Source organism: Oryctolagus cuniculus, chromosome 12, assembly GCF_051225735.1.
Source record: "Oryctolagus cuniculus isolate XC-2025 breed Fujian yellow rabbit chromosome 12, ASM5122573v1, whole genome shotgun sequence".
NCBI classification, from domain to species: Eukaryota; Metazoa; Chordata; class Mammalia; order Lagomorpha; family Leporidae; genus Oryctolagus; species Oryctolagus cuniculus.
In genome coordinates this window covers 105,018,693-105,039,451 of record NC_142878.1, presented here as the reverse complement: position 1 = coordinate 105,039,451, position 20,759 = coordinate 105,018,693, and the positions used below count along the sequence as shown (strand labels likewise).

The 20,759-nt window shown below is 51.6% G+C and overlaps 1 protein-coding gene across 7 annotated transcripts in view; it reads right to left on the bottom strand.

Moving 5' to 3' along the window:
• MTHFS (methenyltetrahydrofolate synthetase) overlaps positions 1–20,759 on the bottom strand; it is a 176,031-nt gene that overhangs the window by 16,128 nt on the left and 139,144 nt on the right. For 6 of the 7 annotated variants that reach the window (XR_016217655.1, XR_016217656.1, XR_016217657.1 and 3 more), the window contains exons 3-5: positions 3,515–3,596; positions 2,922–3,063; positions 824–2,584 (exon numbers count right to left, since the gene is read on the bottom strand). Coding sequence is in view for 1 of the 7 variants with exons in the window: in XM_089309538.1 (XP_089165664.1) it covers positions 3,099–3,141; positions 3,515–3,596 (125 nt within the window). In the remaining 6 variants the exon portion in view is untranslated. Of the gene's footprint in view, positions 1–823; positions 2,585–2,921; positions 3,064–3,083; positions 3,142–3,514; positions 3,597–20,759 lie in introns of those variants that run through there. The other variant, XM_089309538.1, reaches the window with a different exon arrangement.

Genomic DNA, 20,759 nt, shown 5'->3' with positions numbered 1-20,759 from the left:
TTTTAAAAATAGAAGCAACACAGATAAAAGAACAAAGTGACAAGGTCCAGACTAGGAGAAAAGATTTATACAGCATGCAAGTCATCAGGGTCTTCTATCCAGAATACATAAAGAGCTTTTAAAGCCCAACATTAAAAAATCTGAATAACAAATAAATAAATAAATGAATAAAATTAAAAAGAAATCTAAACAAAGTTAGGGGTTTAGGCAGTCAAATGTACAAATTTTGATTTCTTAAGTTTTTTTTTGATGATTTAATTATTTATTTGAGAGGCAGAGTTTCAGAAAGAGAGAGGCTGAGACAGAGAGAGAGGTCTTCCATTTGCTGTTTCACTTCCCAAATGGTCGCAACTGGCTGGAGTTGAGCCGATCCGAAGCCAGCCGCCAGGAGCTTCTATGGGTCTCCTACGTGGGTGCAGGGGCCCAAGCACTTGGGCCATCTTCTACTGCTTTCCCAGGCCATAGCAGAGAGCTGGATCAGAAGTGGAGCAGCTGGGACTCAAAACTGGCACCCATATGGGATGCCAGTGCCACAGGCAGAGGCTTAGCCCACTACGTCATAGTGTAGCCCCCCCTCCATTTCTTAAGTTTTGACAGATGTCCCATGTGATGAACTATGTCAACAGTAGAAGAAACTGGGAAGCATTATGTGACAAGTTGTGGTAGAATGAGAAGGCCATGCCAAGATGGCTGCTGTCAACGGAGCCTGCCTGGCAACAGGCTGTGATTGGTTAGAGCATGAACCGCCCCTTGACCGGATTGGCTGCTTCGGCTATATAAACTGCTGTACCAACTGAAATAAATGAGTCTGTGGGCTGCTCACCTCTGGCCTGCTTTCACCCAACTCCCGGGGTCTTTGTGGTGACTCTGCGCCTCTTGCCCCCACCGCGTTCCTCCTCTCAGAACGAATCCACAGCAATAAGTCTCTGCAGAATTTCTGCAACTTCTCTGCAAATCTCAAATTGTGAAGTTTAAGAAAATGCAACCAAAATGAAAATAAACAACCGAATCAAAAAAAAAAAAAAGACAAAACACTTGAATAAACACTTCACCAAAGACAGTATGACAATGTTGAACACGCTGAAAGATGCTAAAGATATGAGTCAAAATGGCAAAATAGGAACCTCTAAATATTCTCTTCTCCATAGAAGTCACAAGAATCTGGGCCAAAATTGCCTAAAGCAGTTGAGAGTCTACACTCAACAATAAAAAGACAACTCAGTTGAAATAACAGGTGCAGTGGGTATTCAGCCTGGCACTCAAACGGCCGCACAGGACACCACATTCCACATCACAGTGCCTGGGTCCAGTGCTGGCCTGGGGGCCTCCAGATTCCAGCTCCCTGCTAATGCAAACCTGGGGGTGGCAGGGATGGCCCAAGACGTGGGTTCCTGCCACTCACATGAGACCTGGCTGGAGTGCCAGGCTCCTGGCCCAGTCCATGCCATTTTGGGTTTTTGGGGAGTAAACTAGCTTTTTTTTAAAAAAAAGATTTATTTATTTACTTGAAAGAGTTACACAGAGAGACAAGGAGAGGCAGAGAGGGAGAATTGGTTGCAATGGCCGGAGCTGTGCCGATCCAAAGCCGGGAGCCAGGAGCTTCCTTCGGGTCTCCCATGCAGTTGCAGGGGCCCAAGGACTTGGTCCATCTTCTCCTGCTTTCCCAGGCCACAGCAGAGAGCTTGATCAGAAGTGGAGCAGCCGGGATTCAAACCGGTGCCCATATGGGATGCCGACACTGAAGGCGGCGGCTTTACCTGCTACACCACAGCACCGGCCCCCTAAACTAGCTTTGATTAAATAAAAATATATGTCCACACAAAAACCTTTAATAGACACCATAGGACCAGAAGGTGGCTAAAACCACATAATTTCCTGAGTTTGTTCACCCGCCCACACCAAATGGAGTGAGGGGAAAGTGGCTGGGACAGCAGGTGCAGAACACGGCTCACGCAGGAGCAGGCACACTTGCTCTGGATTCCTAATTATTAGAGTGTTTTAATAAGCAAAGAACCTACTATGTTCACGATGCCCTTCAGTTTTACCCTGCTAGAATTCCCAGCAGGTGAGCGCTGGACAACCTTCTGTTTGTTTCTCTCTCATTCCTCTTAACTTTCTCGAGTTTTCTACCTCTCCATGTCCTTAAGCTCCGCTCAAAGGCTTCCTCATCCATCTCTTCCAGTTCACCCACTCTCTTGTCAGCTGAGACGGATCTGTCTCATCCATCAGCCGAGTTTTAACTTCAAACTGTACGGGTTTTTTAAAAAATTATTTTTATAGCAGCCCGTTCCGTTGGAAAGTCACATTTCCTGACTTATTTCTTAAGTGCCTTAAATCGATGAGGATACTTGGGAAAGTCCATGGGCGATGGAAAGCACAGATAATGTGCATTTTTCCAGGAATATTTTGCGGCACCTTCATACCCACTGGAGAATTTTATCATGCAGCACGTTCCTCCCTTTTGTGGGATGCACATTCTTACCTGTGTCTGCTGGCACTCTCTTACCGTGATTAATTTCCTTGTGCAGTTTCCGATGCTTGGATCCTGGGTTCAGCCACCAGAGGACAGGAGTGGAAAACTTTCCTGCAAAGCAGGTTCCGGTTTTGCTTCTGCCGAGGCCCGGAGGAGGCATACCATATCCCTACCCGGAGGAGGCGTACCATATCCCCACCCGGAGGAGGCGTACCATATCCCCACCCGGAGGAGGTGTACCATATCCCCACCTGGAGGAGGCGTACCATATCCCCACCCGGAGGAGGCGTACCATGTCCCCACCCGGAGGAGGCGTACCATGTCCCCACCCGGAGGAGGAGTACCATGTCCCCACCCGGAGGAGGCGTACCATGTCCCCACCCGGAGGAGGCGTACCATGTCCCCACCCGGAGGAGGCGTACCATGTCCCCACCCGGAGGAGGCGTACCATGTCCCCATCGGCGCGTGTGAGAATCCCTCGCCTCGCGTTTGCTGTGCCGTGTGCATGCGGTGTGTTGAGCTCCGCTACTCGGCCCCGGCACAGGCGTGGGTTTCAGGCTCCCCGGGGTGAGTGGGCCTGCCCTGCGAGCCTTGAGCAGAGTATCTCAGTTGCTCTATGTCCCTCTCACAGCGTGCTGCCGGGAACCACGAAGACTCTTCCAGGGCAGCTACCCAAGAGAGAGTCCACTCCTGGGCTTTGTGTCGGCCACCTGGATTTGATTCCTCCATTCATCATAAAGACTATTGGGACTGTAGGCCCTGTCCTCCCGTTTCTATTTCTTTCCTTCCTCTCTCCCAATCCTGCACCCCACGGAGTGTTCCTAACACCAGGAATTACGTGTCTCGGGGAGAGGGGCCGGTGCCGCCACACCGTGGGGATCAGCACTTCATGCTAAGCGTCTTATCCGATAATGGCAGCAGGCAGGGTTCACCACTCCCTTTCCCCTTCCCTCTTTTTCCTTAATGCAAAGAGTGTGCAACCTCATTCTTTCCAGGAGACTGAAGCAGCACAAGACGACACAGTTTAACATTTCCGCCTACCGCCCTCCAGAGAGAACAGCCATTCCCGGTGCGCTGGGTTCTTCTCTTCCATAGCCTTCTCTGCTCATCTGCATGTGCGCATCTGTAAATAAGAACACATTTTCACTAAAGTGGACTCTTACCCGAATTGCTGTACTGCAACCTGTTTTCTTAGTAATATTCTGAAACTGGGGGTTAAGCTGCTGCTTGCAACCCTGCTGTGTCATCGCAGAGCACCAGTTTGAGTCCCAGCTGCTCTACTTCGGATTCAACTCCCTGGGAAAGCAGCAGCCGATGGCCTAAGTGACTGGGCTCCTGCCACCCCCGTGGGAGACCCTGATGGGGTACAGGGCTCCTGGCTTCAGCCTGGACCAGTAGTATCTGTTGTGGTTATTTGAGGAGTGAACCAGCAAAAGGAAGATCTCTTCCTCTCTCTGTCTCTCCATCTGTCTCTGTCACTCTGCCTTTTGCATAAACAAATATTTTTTTAAAAAGTAATATCCTGGCCGGCGCCGTGGCTCACTAGGTTAACCCTCCGCCTGCAGCACCGGTACTCCGGGTTCTAGTCCCGGTTGGGGCGCCTGTTCTGTCCCGTTTGCGCCTCTTCCAGTCCAGCTCTCTGCTGTGGCCAGGGAGTGCAGTGGAGGATGGCCCAAGTGCTTGGGCCCTGCACCCCATGGGAGACCAGGAGGGAGCACCTGGCTCCTGGCTTTGGATTGGCACAGCGCGCCGGCCGTAGCAGCCTTTTGCGGGGTGAACCAGCGGAAGGAAGACCTTTCTCTCTGTTTCTCTCTCACTGTCTAACTCTGCCTGTCAAAAAAAAGTAATATCCTGAGATTGTGCTGAGTCATTGCACATCAGTCTACCCTTCTGTTGTAACTGCTCCGTGTTAACAACAGCTGAAGTCACTGTATTAGGGATCTATTCAACAATGCGTTTTAATTATTATTCTACTTAATCTTTACACTAACCAGGTGAGATGCATAAAATTATTGTGGGTCTTCTAGGTGAGAAAAATCGAGAACGTGAAGTGATTTCCCCAAAGACGTGGCTGGGAGGTGATAGAACTGTGACTCAGTCCCAGGTACTGGGGCATCCCACTGCACGCGTTGTAACCCCTAGTCTCCATCTCTTCACGATGTAAATGCTCAGCATATATTTCAATGGTTTCCTATTGAAGAGCTTGCAGATTGACTCTCGTTTCTCAGCATTGTGAACGGTGCTGCAATTAGCACCCTTCTACATGTAATCAAGGCTATCCATCTTGCAGCTCCCAGCGTCTGGGTGTGTGTCTTGTGTGGGAGGGGCTCTCTATCCCTGGGTTATAAATAACCATTTCATCTTCTTCTGTAACATCAACGGCTTGACGTGATTCATTTAACACTTGCGTCCCTTTTTGAATTTATTTTGATGTATGGCATTAGTTAGACGTTTAATTTGATTGTCTTCCATATGGATAGTGCATTGTCCCAACACTGTTTTGAACCGTCTATCTTTTTTTTTTTTTTAGTTAAGGAAGTATCTCCCAATAAAATCTTTTAAGACTTGAAAACCGCTTACATCGGCACATTAAGATCTACCCATGCTTAATCAACTGTTAAGGAATATAAACACATAAAGAGGCTCATTAAGTATACAGGATCAATCCAGGTTACAGGATGGGGAAAACGAAGCAGGGAGCCAGGAAGTTGTCCCCTTCTCTCAGCTGCACTGAATAATGGATGTATCATACGGGAACATTTTACATTAGCTCAAGTCCTGACTCTGGTCTTCAACAAAAATGGGTCTTGACAAGAATCCTCTAACTGGAAAAACAAAAGGAAAAGAGACCACACACTTTCCATGGGCTTTTTTTTTATTTTATTTTTTATTTTTTGACAGGCAGAGTGGACAGTGAGAGAGACAGAGAGAAAGGTCTTCCTTTGCTGTTGGTTCACCCTCCAATGGCCACCGCGGCCGGTGTGCTGCGGCCGGCGCACCCCGCTGATCTGATGGCAGGAGCCAGGTGCTTCTCCTGGTCTCCCATGGGGTGCAGGGCCCAAGCACTTGGGCCATCCTCCACTGCACTCCCGGGCCACAGCAGAGAGCTGGCCTGGAAGAGGGGCAACCGGGACAGAATCCGGCACCCCGACCAGGACTAGAACCCGGTGTGCCGGCGCCGCAAGGCGGAGGATTAGCCTAGTGAGCCACGGCGCTGGCCTCCATGGGCTTTTTTTAAATAAAATTTATGTTATTTATTTGAAAGACAGAGTTACAGAGAGAGGTAGAGACAGAAAGAGAGAGAGAGAGGGAGAGAAAGAGAGAGACTTCCATCCGCTGGTTCACTTCCCAGATGCACCAATCCAAAGCCAGGAGCTTCCTATGGGTCTCCCACATGGGTGCAGGGGCCCAAGGACTTGGGCCATCTTCTACTGCTTTCCCAGGCCATAGCAGGGAGCTGGATCGGAAGTGGAGCAGCCAGGACTCGAACCAGCGCCCATACGGGATGCCAGTGCTTCAGACCAGGGCTTTAACCCACTGCGCCACAGCATTGGCCTCTTTCCATGGCCTCTTGAAGACCCTCTGCCTCTGTTTTCTCACCCATAAAGGGGGATGAGAGACCCTTGTCTCAGGAAGCTGCTGTGAGAGTGAGTGCACCTGCACCGAGGGGTCCCTCATTCAGCGGGGAAGCCCTGGTTTCCTTGTTTTTGCTGAAGAACAAAAGTGTCTCCAAAGACGACCTTGGTGTAACCCCTGGAAGTCCTCAGGGGACGGAGCGACCATCACCAGGCGAGAGTCTTCGCTCTCCTGAGTCACTGTTCAATGCTCTCGGCTGGACCTCGGCTTCCAAGGTCAGCGTTTTTGGAAGTAGGTGTAAAGACTGCATTTTTTGAGTTCTTGGAAAAAAGAAAGCAATTGAGTTCCTCTTCTTTTGTGTTTGGGGCTCATCGCCAGCAGGGAAAACACTGGATTGTTGAAAGGCAAACTCCCGCTCCCTGCTGGCCCCACCCATCCCCTTGTCCGCCGTGTCCACCTCGTCTTTCTACACCACCACCTTTGACAACCCATCTGACCTCCCACAGCAGAGAAGATAAAAGTCATATTTCCCTAGCACCTGCTGCCGATCTCACCGGAACCCGCCCACCCTACATTCAGCCGTTCTCCCTTTCGTCAGTCCTTCTTTGCCTGGGCTGGACTCTGGGCCCCTCCCAGTCTCCCCTGCAACACTGGCATTCCACGCGGGCTCCAGTCCAAGCCCCGGCTGCTCCATGTTGGATCCAGCTCCCCGCTAATGCGCCTGGGAAAGGCAGCTTTTTTTAACCTTTACTTCCAGTGCTCCGAGCCCTTTTGTAAAATTCAAGGGTTCACATCCTCGGCTGCATATGGGAGTGACCAAGGAAACCCTGCAGAGGGTCTGACGTCATTGCTCTGCCGTGGGACCCGGGCGGAAATTTTGGAAGCATCTGTAAGCAATCTGAATGCACAGTGAGGGCTGAGAACCGCTGGGTGAGTTCTGCCCGAAGGTGCCGTCCCCGTGGTCACCCTTCAGAAACTTCAAAATGGCTTTCTGATGGCGAAAGGGGGGTTGAAGAATACAAACAAGCTCCTTTCACTCCTTTCACATGCGTAAGCAAAACTGAAATATGCTTAGGCATGGAAAATGCTAAAATTCATAGCAAAACTGTCCAACAGTTGAATTAAGAATACACCAAAAAAAAAAAAATGAGCTTTTGAGGAACGCTTTGTGTTCAACAAAGATCTTAGGAGTTCTATTTCTGAATTATTATGTCCCTTACAAGTTGTTACTACATGAAGATAAGCTATAAACCTATTTTAATGATCCTGCCACCGTAGAAACGTAAATTTATTAGAGAGAAATTGCACTTGGAGGCTGAAGTAGTTTCATTAAAATATTGCCAAGGGTGGAAAATTTTGATCTTTGGTTGCGGATGTAGCCTCTAGAATCCATAAAGCCAAGTGGGCTGGTAGTTAACAAAGTGAGATGCGCCCATTGTGGGTTCTATGGGATCCTACTAACAACCACAGCCCCCAGAAACTATGGCTCTGCCCAGTCTAAGACGTGAGCCCAGTGATGGACCTGAATGCAAGCTTAGGGCAGATCACGTGGCCTTGAAGGCCGTCCCTTGGAGGAGAGCAGTGATGGCCCAACTTGTCCCAAATGCACAGTGTCCATGTAACAGGTTTGTTACAGAGTTCTCCTTAGAGGAGGGACCATAGCAAAGTCAAGGAGGCAGCCGCTCTGTGTGTGACATCTTCACACGGAGGCGCCCACTACAGGGGACTGCCCAACATATGGTCTGACCTGTAGCCATGCAGGTCATGGGCACATGAGAATGTAACTGACTCTTTTTTTTTGACAGGCAGAGTTAGACAGTGAGAGAGAGAAGAGAAACAGAGAGAAAGGTCTTCCTTCTGTTGGTTCACCCCTCAAATGGCCGCTACGGCTGGCATGCTGCAACGAACCGAAGCCAGGAGCCAGGTGCTTCCTCCTGGTCTCCCTGCGGGTGCAGGGCCCAAGCACTTGGGCCATCCTCCACTGCACTCCCGGGCCACAGCAGAGAGCTGGACTGGAAGAGGAGCAACCGGGACTAGAACCGGCCCCCAACCGGGACTAGAACCCTGGGTGCCAGCGCCGCAGGCAGAGGATTAGCCTAGTGAGCCGCGGTGCCGGCCCATGCAGCAGACTCTCAAGACTGGACTCCCATTGGCCAAAGTAGTGAGGATGATGGACAGCACTGGAGTCCCAGCCCCCTAAGCACACAGAGGAGTGCAGCTGCAGGGGGCAGCAGCCTCGGCTCACTGTAACCAGCGCTCCCCCCCCACCAGAAAGCAGGCCTGGGTGGGAAGCTGGTCAGAGCAGGGGCTCACGTGCAGGTGAGTGAGGCTGGACCTCGGCAGCAGCCAGTGCGCAAGCCTCGGGACGGGAGAGCTCGCGGTGGGAGGGCAGCGCTCAGAGGCCAGAGGTCAGGATGGCTGCTGCCCGGTTCCTGGGAGGCAATGGCGCCTCCAGCTGTGGCTCAGTGGCTGACCAGCCTCTCTTCTCACTGACGTACTGTTTCGTCTTCTACGTGAATACATTCAACCACGTTGCACCGGGTCTTTCGAGCCGTAAAACTTGTCTTTCTTTTCAAGATCAGTCTGTACTGTTTGCTCTGATTCACGAAGCATGGGCCTTCATGTTGAGCTCCTGGTGATGTACCAGGTCCATTATGGGCTTCTTTTAAAGATTGGTTTGAAAAACAAAGAGAGAGAGAGAGAGAGACTGAGGGAGATCTTCCATCCACTGGTCCACTTTCCAAATGGCCACAATGGCCAGGCTGGTCCAGGCTGGTTCAGGGCCCAGGAATTCCATCTTTGTCCCACACATAGGTGGCAGAGACTCCAAGTACTCGGGGCATCATCTTCTGCCTCCCCAGGTGCACTAGTGGGGAGCTGACTAAGAGGCGGAGTAAGCGTGCTTAGAACCAGCGTTCCAAGATGGGACAGAAGCGTTGCAAGCAGTGACTTCCATTGCTGTGCCAGCCCTTGGTCCATCATGTTCATGCCACTCTCATCCATGTTAGAAAAAAAAAAAAAAGTTCAGAAGGAAAATTCATTCATTCACTCATTCATTCAACAAATATGGATTGTACCGGACACTTTTTTTTTTAACGTTGGCCATGGATTAACAAACAGATAGGGTCATAAACTTCATGGGGTCTAGGTTCTAGTCGAGGGAGAGAAGATCCATCAGGGAATAAATAGCTGTACACAATAATTTCACATGATGATAGAGAGAACAGGAAACCAGTGAAATTGCAAACTCCTATTGAAGCGTGCATTTGCAAATAAGAGAAAATTGTCGCTTCTAAGAGATTAAGAAGGATTTCTTACACGGTCCCCAAATGACTAGAAATAACCCTGTCGGTGCAGAAAAATAAAAGGAGGGTGGGAGGAGGGACCCACCCCAACGAATACGAGACCAGGGGCTTTGGAAATCCATGTGCCCGTGACAGTGAGAGCAGGGGCCAGGGCGGCTCTGCAGGCCCAGAAGTCCGTGCCCGCCACTCTCCTCCCTGCCAGCCCTGCTGTGTTTTTGACTGTGTCCTCAGGCCCTCCGGCTTGAAATGCTGCATGGAGAAGGGAGACATGGGATTCCTTCCTCTTGCCATATCTGAATTTAATGTGCAGCAGCAATGCCACAGATTTTCACTTTGGGTCTTGCAAAAGTAAAACCTCAGCGTGAGCGGAGGACAGGCGTGGCAGCAAGGGGTGCCCGAGTGGCCGGAGGTGGACCTGTCTCAGCAAGCCTACGGCACATGGAGGCAGCAGCGGGAAGGGCACGCGCCATTTACCGCGTGTCCACTCCGTCGCACGCACTCTGCATCTCTTACCCAAACAAACACTGGCACCCGGTGTGATCCCATCTCCGGGCAAAGTCAAAGAAACACAATGCAGAAGTCCAAAGAAATCTGAAAAGAATTCTGTTCTTTGCACTTGGAAATGGCAAACTCCTTAAAATTCTTCAGTGTCCTGTTTCCACAGACACTGTGGTTCTGGGGCCACACTCACTCCCCACCTGCCGCCTCCACCCAGGTGGCACTGGAAGTCTGAACCCCACCCCGGGACACACTCGGCTCTCTTCTCTCTCTTCCCTCTCTCCTTTCTTTTTCTGGTCTCTCTCTCTCTCTCTTTCTCTTCTCCTCATTCTAAGTCACAAACACCCAGTGAGTCAGACAAACAGAACAGAAATCATCTTACAATATGGGGAACGGACGGAACCTCTTGGGCTGGCACAGAGAAAAGCAACAGGAAAGGCAGCGGCTGGGAACAGCCATGCGACGCTGACAGGCGCGACGACGGTGACAACGATGACTTCCATCAGTCCCCTCCGGTGTCTGCAGCCCCGTGGCTGTAGGACGCGCCTCTCCTTCAACGAAGCTGGTTTTGTGATTTGTTTGGGTCACATGTTACGGCAGACACGGTGCTGTGCCAGTTCTGGACGTTTGCCCAGGACAAAACCTTGCAGCATCTGTTTTTACTCTTGAAGACATCCAGTCCAGGGTATTGAGGGAGAAACCCCTTGCGGGGGAAGACCCCAGCCATCCCAGCCATCACCAGCACCGACGGCCAGGCCTGTGAACTGAGGCCATCTTGGATTCTCCAGTCCCAGCTGAGCTCTGTCTCAGACGATGGAATAACATGAAGAATCCCAGACAAGACCTGCGTAAGAACTGGCGAGGCAGCCACATCACAAAATTATAAGAAATAATAAATTGTCCGGGGTGGTTTATAACAAGGCAAAGATCTGTCACATAGAGATTATTGGCTTATGTGACACAAAGGAGATTATCCGTCATTTACAAATGCAAAACCACGCTTCTGCAAAGTAAAGTATCTGGTGTCCCTCCACAGCTCTCTGTCCCACCATCAGTGGCTCCCTCTGCGTGACTCCGTGAGTGACGTCTACAGAGAATCACTGCTTCTGTTCACTGCAAAATTCCTTCCTTCCACATCTCCCCTTCTCCAACCTCCTTTTTGGAAATTCTTCCTGACGTATTTTATGTGAGAGGCAGGGAGACAGAGAAGGGGAGAGCTGCGGTGCACTGGTTCACCCCCCAGACCCCTGGGAGATGGGTGTTCCAGCCAGGTCACTCACTCGGGTGGGGGATCCACCCTGCACCACTGCCTCCCTGGGTCTGCAGCAGCAGGAAGCCGGAGCGGCAAGTGAAGCTGGGACTCGAACCCAGGCACTCTAGGATGGGCTCTGGGCATTCCAAGCAGTGTCCTCACCACCATGGAGCTAAATGTCCACTCCTCTGGCCTCTTTAGCACTCGTGCCCACGCCTCCTTACTACAGGGCATTCTTTGCAGCAAAACTGATACACACTCGGGCATTTCTTTCTGGTTTTTTTTTTCTTCTTTTTAATGTCTTTGTTATTTTAGCTCCCACATATGAGGGAGAACGTGCAGTATTTGTCTTTCTGTGTCGGCTTATTGCACTCAACGTGATGTACTCCAGTTGCATCCGCTGTGCTGGAATTTAGCTCACTTTGCAGCTAAAATAATCAGTCGGCTGTTGGAGGCTTCCGACGAGTCAAACTGCCTGCTCAGCACAGCACATCAGTCCTTCCCCAGCCCTGTTATCTTTCTCATTTTGCTGATAAGGAAACGAAGCCTTAGAGAGTAACTCAGCTAGCAAGCGATGTAGCTGGGATCCACACCCAGGCCTGCCTGATGAGACAGCCTGTGCTCCTGCTCACTACACTACACGCAGAGGCTTACAACTGGCTCCAAGCAGAGAGAAAAGCCACGACGGGCAGCCTTTGCCGAGGCCCATGGTGGAAATGCCCCCACCACGGTCAGTGTCAGGCTCGCAAAGTGACTTCACCATAGCCAGGGTTGGATGCACACAGCTGATCCTCATGACTGAGCAGACTGGGTCCCAGCCCGGCACTGGTGGTACTGCCCCTTGCGGTGAGCAGAGCCTGTGCTAACCCCTGAGCATACAGACACACGACCCCACAGGGGAGGGGATTCCAGACTCTTAGTCTGGGAAGCGATGCGGCTTCACCTCCTGCAGCCCAGCATACCAGCCAGTCCTAGTAAGGAGCGGCTGTCCTATGCCCTGTGCTGCTGGCACATTCCCACACTGCCTGCCACTCTCCAGGGTGCTCACGGGCTCACATGCTTAACCGTGCATGGCCTCTGCCTGCAAGCCGGGATCCAGAGACTGGTAAGGAGGCACGGCTGACTCACAGATGTGCAGGGAAAACACACTCCCCACGCATCACAGAGGTCCTGGGACAGCATCCCTTCCACAGGGCATTGCAGAACGTCTAGGAAGAGGCCTCCACACCCCCACACCTGTTCCCTGAGCCAGACACAGTCCACGACAGAGGAGGTGTGGAAACCTGGAGGACAACAGCACAGCTGGTCACCCGCTGTCGTGGAGCGAGAGCAACTGGAGAACTGATCCCAGTCCGGGAGCTGAACTTGACACTCAGGCGTCTCAGAGACATTTCGGTTCTCCCACGCGGCCCTGACCGTTCGTTGGCCGCTGCTGTGGCGGCCCACATTCCATGAGGCGGTGCACTGACCGCCAAGCCCAGAGCTGGGAGGGCAGCTGAAGGCCTCCAGTCCAGCTGCCTCCGCTGGATAGACCTCTTTGTCCTCACCGCCAGCAGACAGAGTGTTGGTCCCCAGCAATATTGTCCTCAAGTACAAATGCTAATGTAGAGAAAGCTCCTGGCCTAGAGCGCTGCACAGGAACAATGTTCAACAAAGAGAAGCTCTTAGGAGTATCAGCCACTGGTCTCCAGACTATGCTGGCGTTCCGAGAGCAAGAAGAGGAAGCGTAAACTCCGCACCTGAGCAGCAAGCGTAGAACGGATGTCAGAGTAGCAAAAGCAGCAGCAGGGGACGCTTAGCAGAGAACCTGACTCAGCTCTGTGTTGTGAACGACACCCTGGCCGGCTGCAGGTGCCGAGCAGGCCAGAAGCAAGGAGCTGCCCCGAGTCCGGCTGAGCGATGACGGAGGCTTGGAGCAGGAGTGTCCGTCTGCAGAGGGAAGTCAGGGCGCCACGGGCCTGTGCTGGCAGCCACGGGGAGGCTGAGGGAAGGGAGGCCTTCCAGGTCCTCGTGGGCAGCCGGGGAGGTAGTGAGTCCGTTGGACGCTCTGGACGAGGGTGGGTGTGATGAGGAAAATTCCAGGCAAGGAGGTAAGTGGGTGAGGTGCATGGGAGGTGACTGAGCCCTGGCGACATCAGCTCTGGGGGTTCCAGTCCCCTACACCCACCTCCTGGTGGCTCCTACTTACACCAACGTGGATGCAAATCCCAGGAACCTGCCACAGGGTACAAGACTTTGGCCGGGGTCCGTGGGAGGGGACACACGGCAGCTCCTGGGCAGGTAACAGCTATAAAGGCAGAAAACGGGTTTGGGCAAAAATCCAGAAGTCAGGAAGAATTTTAGAGCCACCGCAGGACCTCTCAAGACAGCAGCAAAGAGAACAGATTGTCAAAGAAATTAGTGAACTGAGACTTCATGTCGGGACAAAGTATTTTTTCCTGTAAAATAAATTAGTTTTCCATTATTGTATATATAAAAAAGAGTTTTTAAATTTTTAAATGACCAAAAAAATGGTAAGATGGAGATAATTATAAAACAGCTTCATACGAACACTGCAGTTACTAACATTTAGACGTTTTCTCCCAGTCTATTCTACTGTGCTTCCAATATCCATACCTACAAACTTTGCATTTTGATTTTCCATTTAACACTACCACAAAAGCATTTTTGCATGAATATACATGATAATCTGTTCAACAGAAAGAACTACCCTTAATATGGACAATTTTGTATAGAACAATTCAGCCAATTAAAAAAAAGGCATTAAAAAGCAATGGTTTATCAGTCAGTGATGTTAGCACATTGGTTAGCAACTTGGAAAAAAAGGCATTCATTTAGGTCTTTATCTTGCCTGTTGCACTAAAACAAATTCCTGGTAGGATAAAATAGTCCTTTATAAAATCAAATACAGGAACCAGAGCAAATATAATTAAATATTTATTAAACTTCTGAAGGGAAAAGGCTACATTCTTTCTAAGACTTGGCAGAATAAATCAAATAGCAACTACAAAGTTCTCTCTCCTTTGAGACTTGTATTAAATCAATCAGAAAAATCATGAAAATTCCTAATGACAAAATGGCAAGGAACACAGACAAAAAAAAGGTATACAACAAGGAGAACAAACGTACGGTGTTGGTAATGATCAAAGAGGCAGGGACAGGCATTTAACGTGATCAGACACGTGCATCTACATCAAGAGTTCCTGGCGGCAAATCCTGGCTCCCACTCTCGATTCCAGCTTCCTGCCAAGGCAGACCTTGGAGGCAATGGTGAGGCCCAAGTACCTGGGTCCCTGCCACCCCCACAGGAGAGCTGGATGGAGCGCCCAGCCCCCAGCAGTGACCATTGTGGACATTAGGGGAATGAACCAACTGATGACAATGAACAACTTTCTCTCTCTCTCTCTCTCCCCCTCTCTCCTTCCCTCCATCTCCCTCTCAAATAAAAACTTTTCAAAGTAATCAAAGAAATAAAAACTTAAAAAAAGTTTATTTTAGAAAGCTTTTTTAATAAAAGATTTATTTATTAATTTGAAAGTCAGACAGGCAGAGGCAGAGAGAGAGAGAGAGTCTTCCACACACTGGTTCACTCCCAAAATGGCCACAATGGCTGGAGCTGAGCTGATCCAAAGCCAGGAGCCAGGAGCTTCATCTGGGCCTCCCATGCAGGTGCAGGGGCCCAAGGACTTGGGCCGTCTTCTACTGCTTTCCCAGGCCACAGCAGAGAGCTGAATCGGAAGAGGAGCAGCTGGGTCTCAAACTGGCGCCCACCTGGGATGCCAGCACTGCAGGCGGAGGCTTTACCCACTATGCCACAGCGCCAGCCCCCAATTTAAGAAAGCTTTAAACATTGTACTGAGTCAAGCAATCAGCAAAGGTTGAGTAACCATCACCACACAGCTGAAAACAGGGGTGACAGACTTTTTTTTTTTTTTTTTTTTTGACAGGCAGAGTGGACAGTGAGAGAGAGAGACAGAGAGAAAGGTCTTCCTTTGCCGTTGGTTCACCCTCCAATGGCCGCCACGGCCTGTGCGCTGCGGCCGGCGCACCGCGCTGATCCGAAGGCAGGAGCCAGGTGCTTCTCCTGGTCTCCCATGGGGTGCAGGGCCCAAGCACTTGGGCCATCCTCCACTGCACTCCCTGGCCGCAGCAGAGAGCTGGCCTGGAAGAGGGGCAACCGGGACTAGAACCTGGTGTGCCGGCGCCGCTAGGTGGAGGATTAGCCTAGTGAGCCGCGGCGCCGGCCCGACAGACTTTTTCTAAAAAGGGACAGCTAGGAATGATGTGAGTCTTTGTGAGCCACACGGACTCTGCTGCAGTCACTCAACTCTACCCTTGTTGAAAAGAGGCAAGGGTTGATAATTTGTAAGTGAATGGAGCGGGGTCCACTTGGCCTGCAGCCTAAAGTCTTGCTGCCACTAGGACCACAGCCGTGTCAAGGGGACCAGTTGTCTCTGACGGTTCCCGGGTTAGCTGGCTGTGACTCCACGGCCATGTCCCAGGAGAGAGCCCTGGCTGAAGCCGGGGCCTCAGGATGCTGAGGTCAACTCCCCAGCACCCTGGCAGGGTCTGCGCAGTATCTGTGGGCCTCTGTGGGGAGCCCCTTTGGAGCCGAACCCCAGGCATGGCACCTCCTCTCTGTTCCTCCCCTTCCTCCTTATACTTCCTCTGCACAGTCCCTCGCCCACCCACGCTCTCAAGGAACACAGGGGCACGAGCGCCGGGAGAGGAGCCGCCAGTCTTTGAGGCTGATCTCCCATGGGCCACTGGGGCTTCCCCTTCCCTGGGAGAAGTCACCTGGTATCATCTCGAGTCTCAGCCTGTGCATCCCCATTCAGCGCACTCCAGAAGGTTCTGCCTGCTCCCTGAGAGGAAGATGGGGGAGGGGCCTCTGTGCAGGACCCCTGGCCACAAAGCAAAGGAGCTCCGTGGCATGAGCCCTGGACACCGACCCCTGGGAAGACGGGCCCGGCCTGTGCAGGGAAGACGGGCCCAGCCTGGGCACAGAGGGAGCTGCAGGCCAGGCTGTCACGCGTTTGGCGATGGCTGCAGAACAAAGCCTGCAACCTGGCAGGCAGAAAACAAATGGCCTCGCAGTTGTTGCTCAACAAAGCCGGAGGCTTGCGGCTCTCGGAGTCTTCCTGGGCTGTTCTCTTTGCCCGTCCCCAGCCTCCCGCCTCCACCATCTGGAGCTCCGTGAAAAACGCCATCGTCCTCACCATCCAGAAAGACAAGACCTGACTGTCAATGGGAAAAAAGACATCTACGTTCGATTGTAGGGAGAGAAGTCAACAAGCATGGCTCGTTCTGCACAAATCACAAGCACACGCTTCGCGGTGGCAGCAGATGGCCCCGGGCGGGCATGTCTCAGGAAGCAGGAGCCACACAGACGTGGGGAGAGACAGGAACGTGACGGCCACAGCCACTGCCCAGAGTCCTGGAGCTCCCACCTGGCCTTTTCTGCCTGTGTGCAAGGTGAGGTGCCATCATGCACCCTCTCTGTTCCTCCCATCATGCACAGGGGCAGGGTAAGGAGGGGCTGTGGGGTAATCCGGGGCTGCGCTTCCCAGCTGGTCCTGCCCACTCAGCTCAGGATCAACCTCGGCTTTTTTTGGTTTTGTTTTTTAAGATTTCCTTATTTATTTGAAAGGCAGAGTTGCAGAGAGAGAGAGAGAGAGGCAGAGAGAGAGAGGAGAGGAAGTGACACCTTCCATCCACTGTTCACTCTCACAAAACAGCCAGGGCTAGGCCGGGCTAAGGCCAGGCACCTTGAACCCCATCTGGGTCTCCCATGTGGATGACAGGGCCACAAGCATTTGAGCCCCATCTTCCGCTGCTTTCCCAGGCACATCAGCAGGGAGCTGGATGGGAAGTAGAGCAGCCGGGACTCGAACCAACGCCCACATGGGCTGCTGAAGTCGCAGGCAGGGGCTTTATCCACTGTGCCACATCGCCAGCCCCAATCTTCTCTTGATCTCTACAATCAGTGTGCTTGCGACACCCAAAAGTTTGAATAAAAGTATATGTGTACATGCTTGGGAAACCCTCACGCACTGTATAAAGGTAACAAGAGTAAGCCTGGGGCCTGGGGTCTGAGGCTGCCACATGTGGGGTGGGGGCCTGAGGTCCCCGCTGTCACCGTGGCTGTCACTTGGGCACAGCAACCCCTGCGGGGCCCAGCGTGCCCTCGAGAAATGCCGTGGGCCACAGAGGTCAGGGTGAGCAGCTTCACAGCCTTTCTCACAGAAGCGTGACAAGGACGAGACCTGAGTTTTCCAAAGCTCCCTCTGAGCGGGGTCAGGGTGGGCAGAAGGAGCAGCCCCGGAGCATGCTGGGAGGCTGCTGGGAGGCGCAGCAGGGGGAACGTCGGCCGGGCTTCAGCTGGAGCAAGGGCAGGAGAAACAAGTGGAGGGAAGAGGGAAGGAACTGGAAAGTGCAATTGACAGAGCAGGGCGGGAGGGAGAGGGGTGACTGTGGAAAGACTGCTGGGTGTCGGCCTGGGCTAGCTAAGGGGGAGGCGCTGCTATGAGTGAGACCATAAATCCCGGAGGCAGAGTGGGGTTTTCAGGGAGCCATCACACACTCAGGCCCAGGAGAGTGGTGTTGGAGGGGCCGGTGGGATGCCCAGGTGGTGATAGGAAGGGTCTTCAAAAACTTCATGAAAATGCATATGATGGCAAAGCTATGTGTGGATTTCTTTTGCATTAAAGTAAACTTATCCTTTATTTCCAATGTCCGTAGGCTATTCAGAGGATCGTCATAGATACGCAGCAGGCAATTGGACATCCTGGTCTTGACCATTCAAGACAGATGTCAAGGCAAGGGAATCTAACGTGGCCATGGCGGACACTCTATTGCTAAGAGTCGAAGCCACAGATCCAGATGAGATCACTTGGGTCCATGACGGAATCACATGTGGTCTGCTTAGGTGTCAGTCACAAAGTCCCCCCACCCCACCCGCCCCCACACAAACCCCAGGCCACACGTAGAAAACCGTAGCACCCCAGGCCCCTTGCACGGTCATTAGTCCAGGGGCGGATGCTTAACCCAAGGAAACCCAATTCAGAATCCTGTCCAGGATTGATGCCAGGAGCCGGGGAGCCTGCTACAGACTGCAGTCTTCACACAGAGGGAGAGGGACCCAGATGAAAGAGGGAGAAGTCCAGACGACACTCAAACCCTGACTTACATAGGCCTGAAGCCAGATTCCCCTTGACCTTGCCAATGGTGAGCCAATCCACTTCCTTTTGTTACTGGTGTTGTTTATGTTCATTTGATTTTAGCTTCTAGCCAAACAAATAAATCTCTGCAAATGGCCAATAAAATGGTCTAAAGGGAAAGACAGACTGAGTCGGGGGAACGTAGAGAACGGGGAAAACAGCTCTACTTTCTGGTGGACGCGTTGGGGATGCAAGTCAGGGAGCAGCAAATCAGCTGGCTCTGTTCTCGTCTATCCCAGGCATACTAAGCCTGGACTTCCGGAAACTTGGTTAAGAAGTGTGCACATGGGGCGGGGGAGCAGGAGAACTCTGCTGGGGCAGCTGCCAAGGGCAACCCGGCCAGGATGGGACAAGGGCTTCATGCAAGGGACTTAGTGCATGGTAATCATGTTGCAAGCAGGTGATCAGCCTGGTAGCTAAGATACTGCTTAAGGGGCCAGTACTGTGACGTAGTAGGTTAAGCCTCCGCCTTTGGCACCAGCATCCCATAGGGGTGCCGGTTTGTATCCCTGCAGCTCCTCTTCTGATCCAGCTCTATGCTTATGGCCTGGGAAAGCAGCGGAAGATGGTCCAAGTGCTTGGGCACCTGTATCCTTGTGGGAGACCTGGAAGAAGCTCCTGTCTTATAACATCGGACTGGCCCAGCTCCAGCTGTTTTGGCCACGTGGGGAGTGAGCCAGCAGATGGAAGACCCTTCTCTCTGTCTACCTCTCCCTCTCTCTGTCTGTAACTCTGCCTCTCAAATAAATACACAAAATCTTAAAAAAAAAAAAAAAAGATACTGCTTGGGATACCACATTCCGTATTTGGAATACTAGAGGCCAAGACCCAACTCTGCTCCTGATTCTAGCTCCTGCTGGTGCACAGTGGGGGTGACCCAGGCCGTTGTGTCCCTGGAGCCACGTGGAGACCTCGCTCCCAGCTCCCACCTGGCCCAGTCCTGCCTGTTGCAGGCATCTGGGGAGTGAACCAGTAGACAGCTCTCTGACTGTCTCTTTCTCTCTGCCCCTCAAATTAACATAATAATATTGCTGGTAATTGGAGCCAGATTTCTCACCATGAGAGAAAGGAGATAGAAAAGGGAAAGTGGAAAGACTAGGATGGAGTGGTAGATGGGGAATCTTGATAGCAAGGTGGTTTTAGTAGAGATCCAATTATGAGAATGAGTACAATGGAATGTGTACATGTGTTCACATACACCTGTTTCCTAGCTCTGCCCACTAGGAGGGCCTGGGAGTTACGGCCCCTTCCCCAGAAACGCACAGGGTCTTCCAGATCTTGGCTTTTCACGACTGTCCTTCCCTGAAAGGAGAACTCCATGAGGAATGGATGAGTCCGTGACTGGTGCAGGGAAAATGCCAGATAGAGTCAGGAATACCTTGGTATGCCACACAAGGTAAGGAGGAAGTCAAAGAATAACGGAAACACGTCGAAGAGACGGAGCAGCCAGCCTGAAAGGTATCCTGCAACACGGAAAGATCCGGGAATAAGAATGTATGGCAGCGATGGACGTCCAGCCACTGAAGAACGTCAGAATCTGTGATTCTGAATCCACGTAATTGAATGAGTGTGCCAAAGAGCGGCCCTGCTCTGTAATACAGTGCCAGGTGACAAACACAGAAGAAATGATGGCCTTAGAGAAACTGCCGTCAGCCCGCCACCACAGTAGTCAAACTGGGGCAAGAGTCATCCGTAGATGGTGCCAGAGCTTGCTGAGGAAGAGGATGTCTTCTTTTTTAAATATATTTTTTTTAATTTTTAAAAACAGAACTAATTCCATGCGTCTCATAGACACCGTTGCAAGAGCACCTGACACCTCCCAACCTACCTTCCATCCCTCCTCTCTCCGCTCTCCCTACCTCTTCTCTTATTTTTCTTTTGATTTTTTTTTTGGGGGGCATGCAGAGTGGACAGTGAGAGAGAGAGAGACAGAGAGAAAGGTCTTCCTTTACTGTTGGTTCACCCTCCAATGGTCGCTGCAGCCGGTGCACTGATCTGAAGCCAGGAGCCAGGTGCTTCTCCTGGTCTCCCATGCAGGTGCAGGACCCAAGCACTTGGGCCATCCTCCACTGCACTCCCTGGCCACAGCAGAGAGCTGGCCTGGAAGAGGGGCAACCGGGAAAGAATCCGGCGCCCCGACCGGGACTAGAACCCGGGGTGCCGGCACCACAGGCAGAGGATTAACCTAGTGAGCTGCAGTGCCGTCCTTTTCTTTTGATTTTTACAATGACATACCTACACTTTTCTTTATCATCACAAGCTTACCCCTCCACTGAATAAAGAATTCAACCCGCAGTAAGTGGAAAATCCGCTGTTCCCCACAGTATAGACAAAGACTATAAACAATAATCAAATCTCAGAATGTCAGTTTTACTCATAGAGATTACTTTTTTGCACCATCATGCTTAGTGAAATAAGACAAATATCTTATGTTT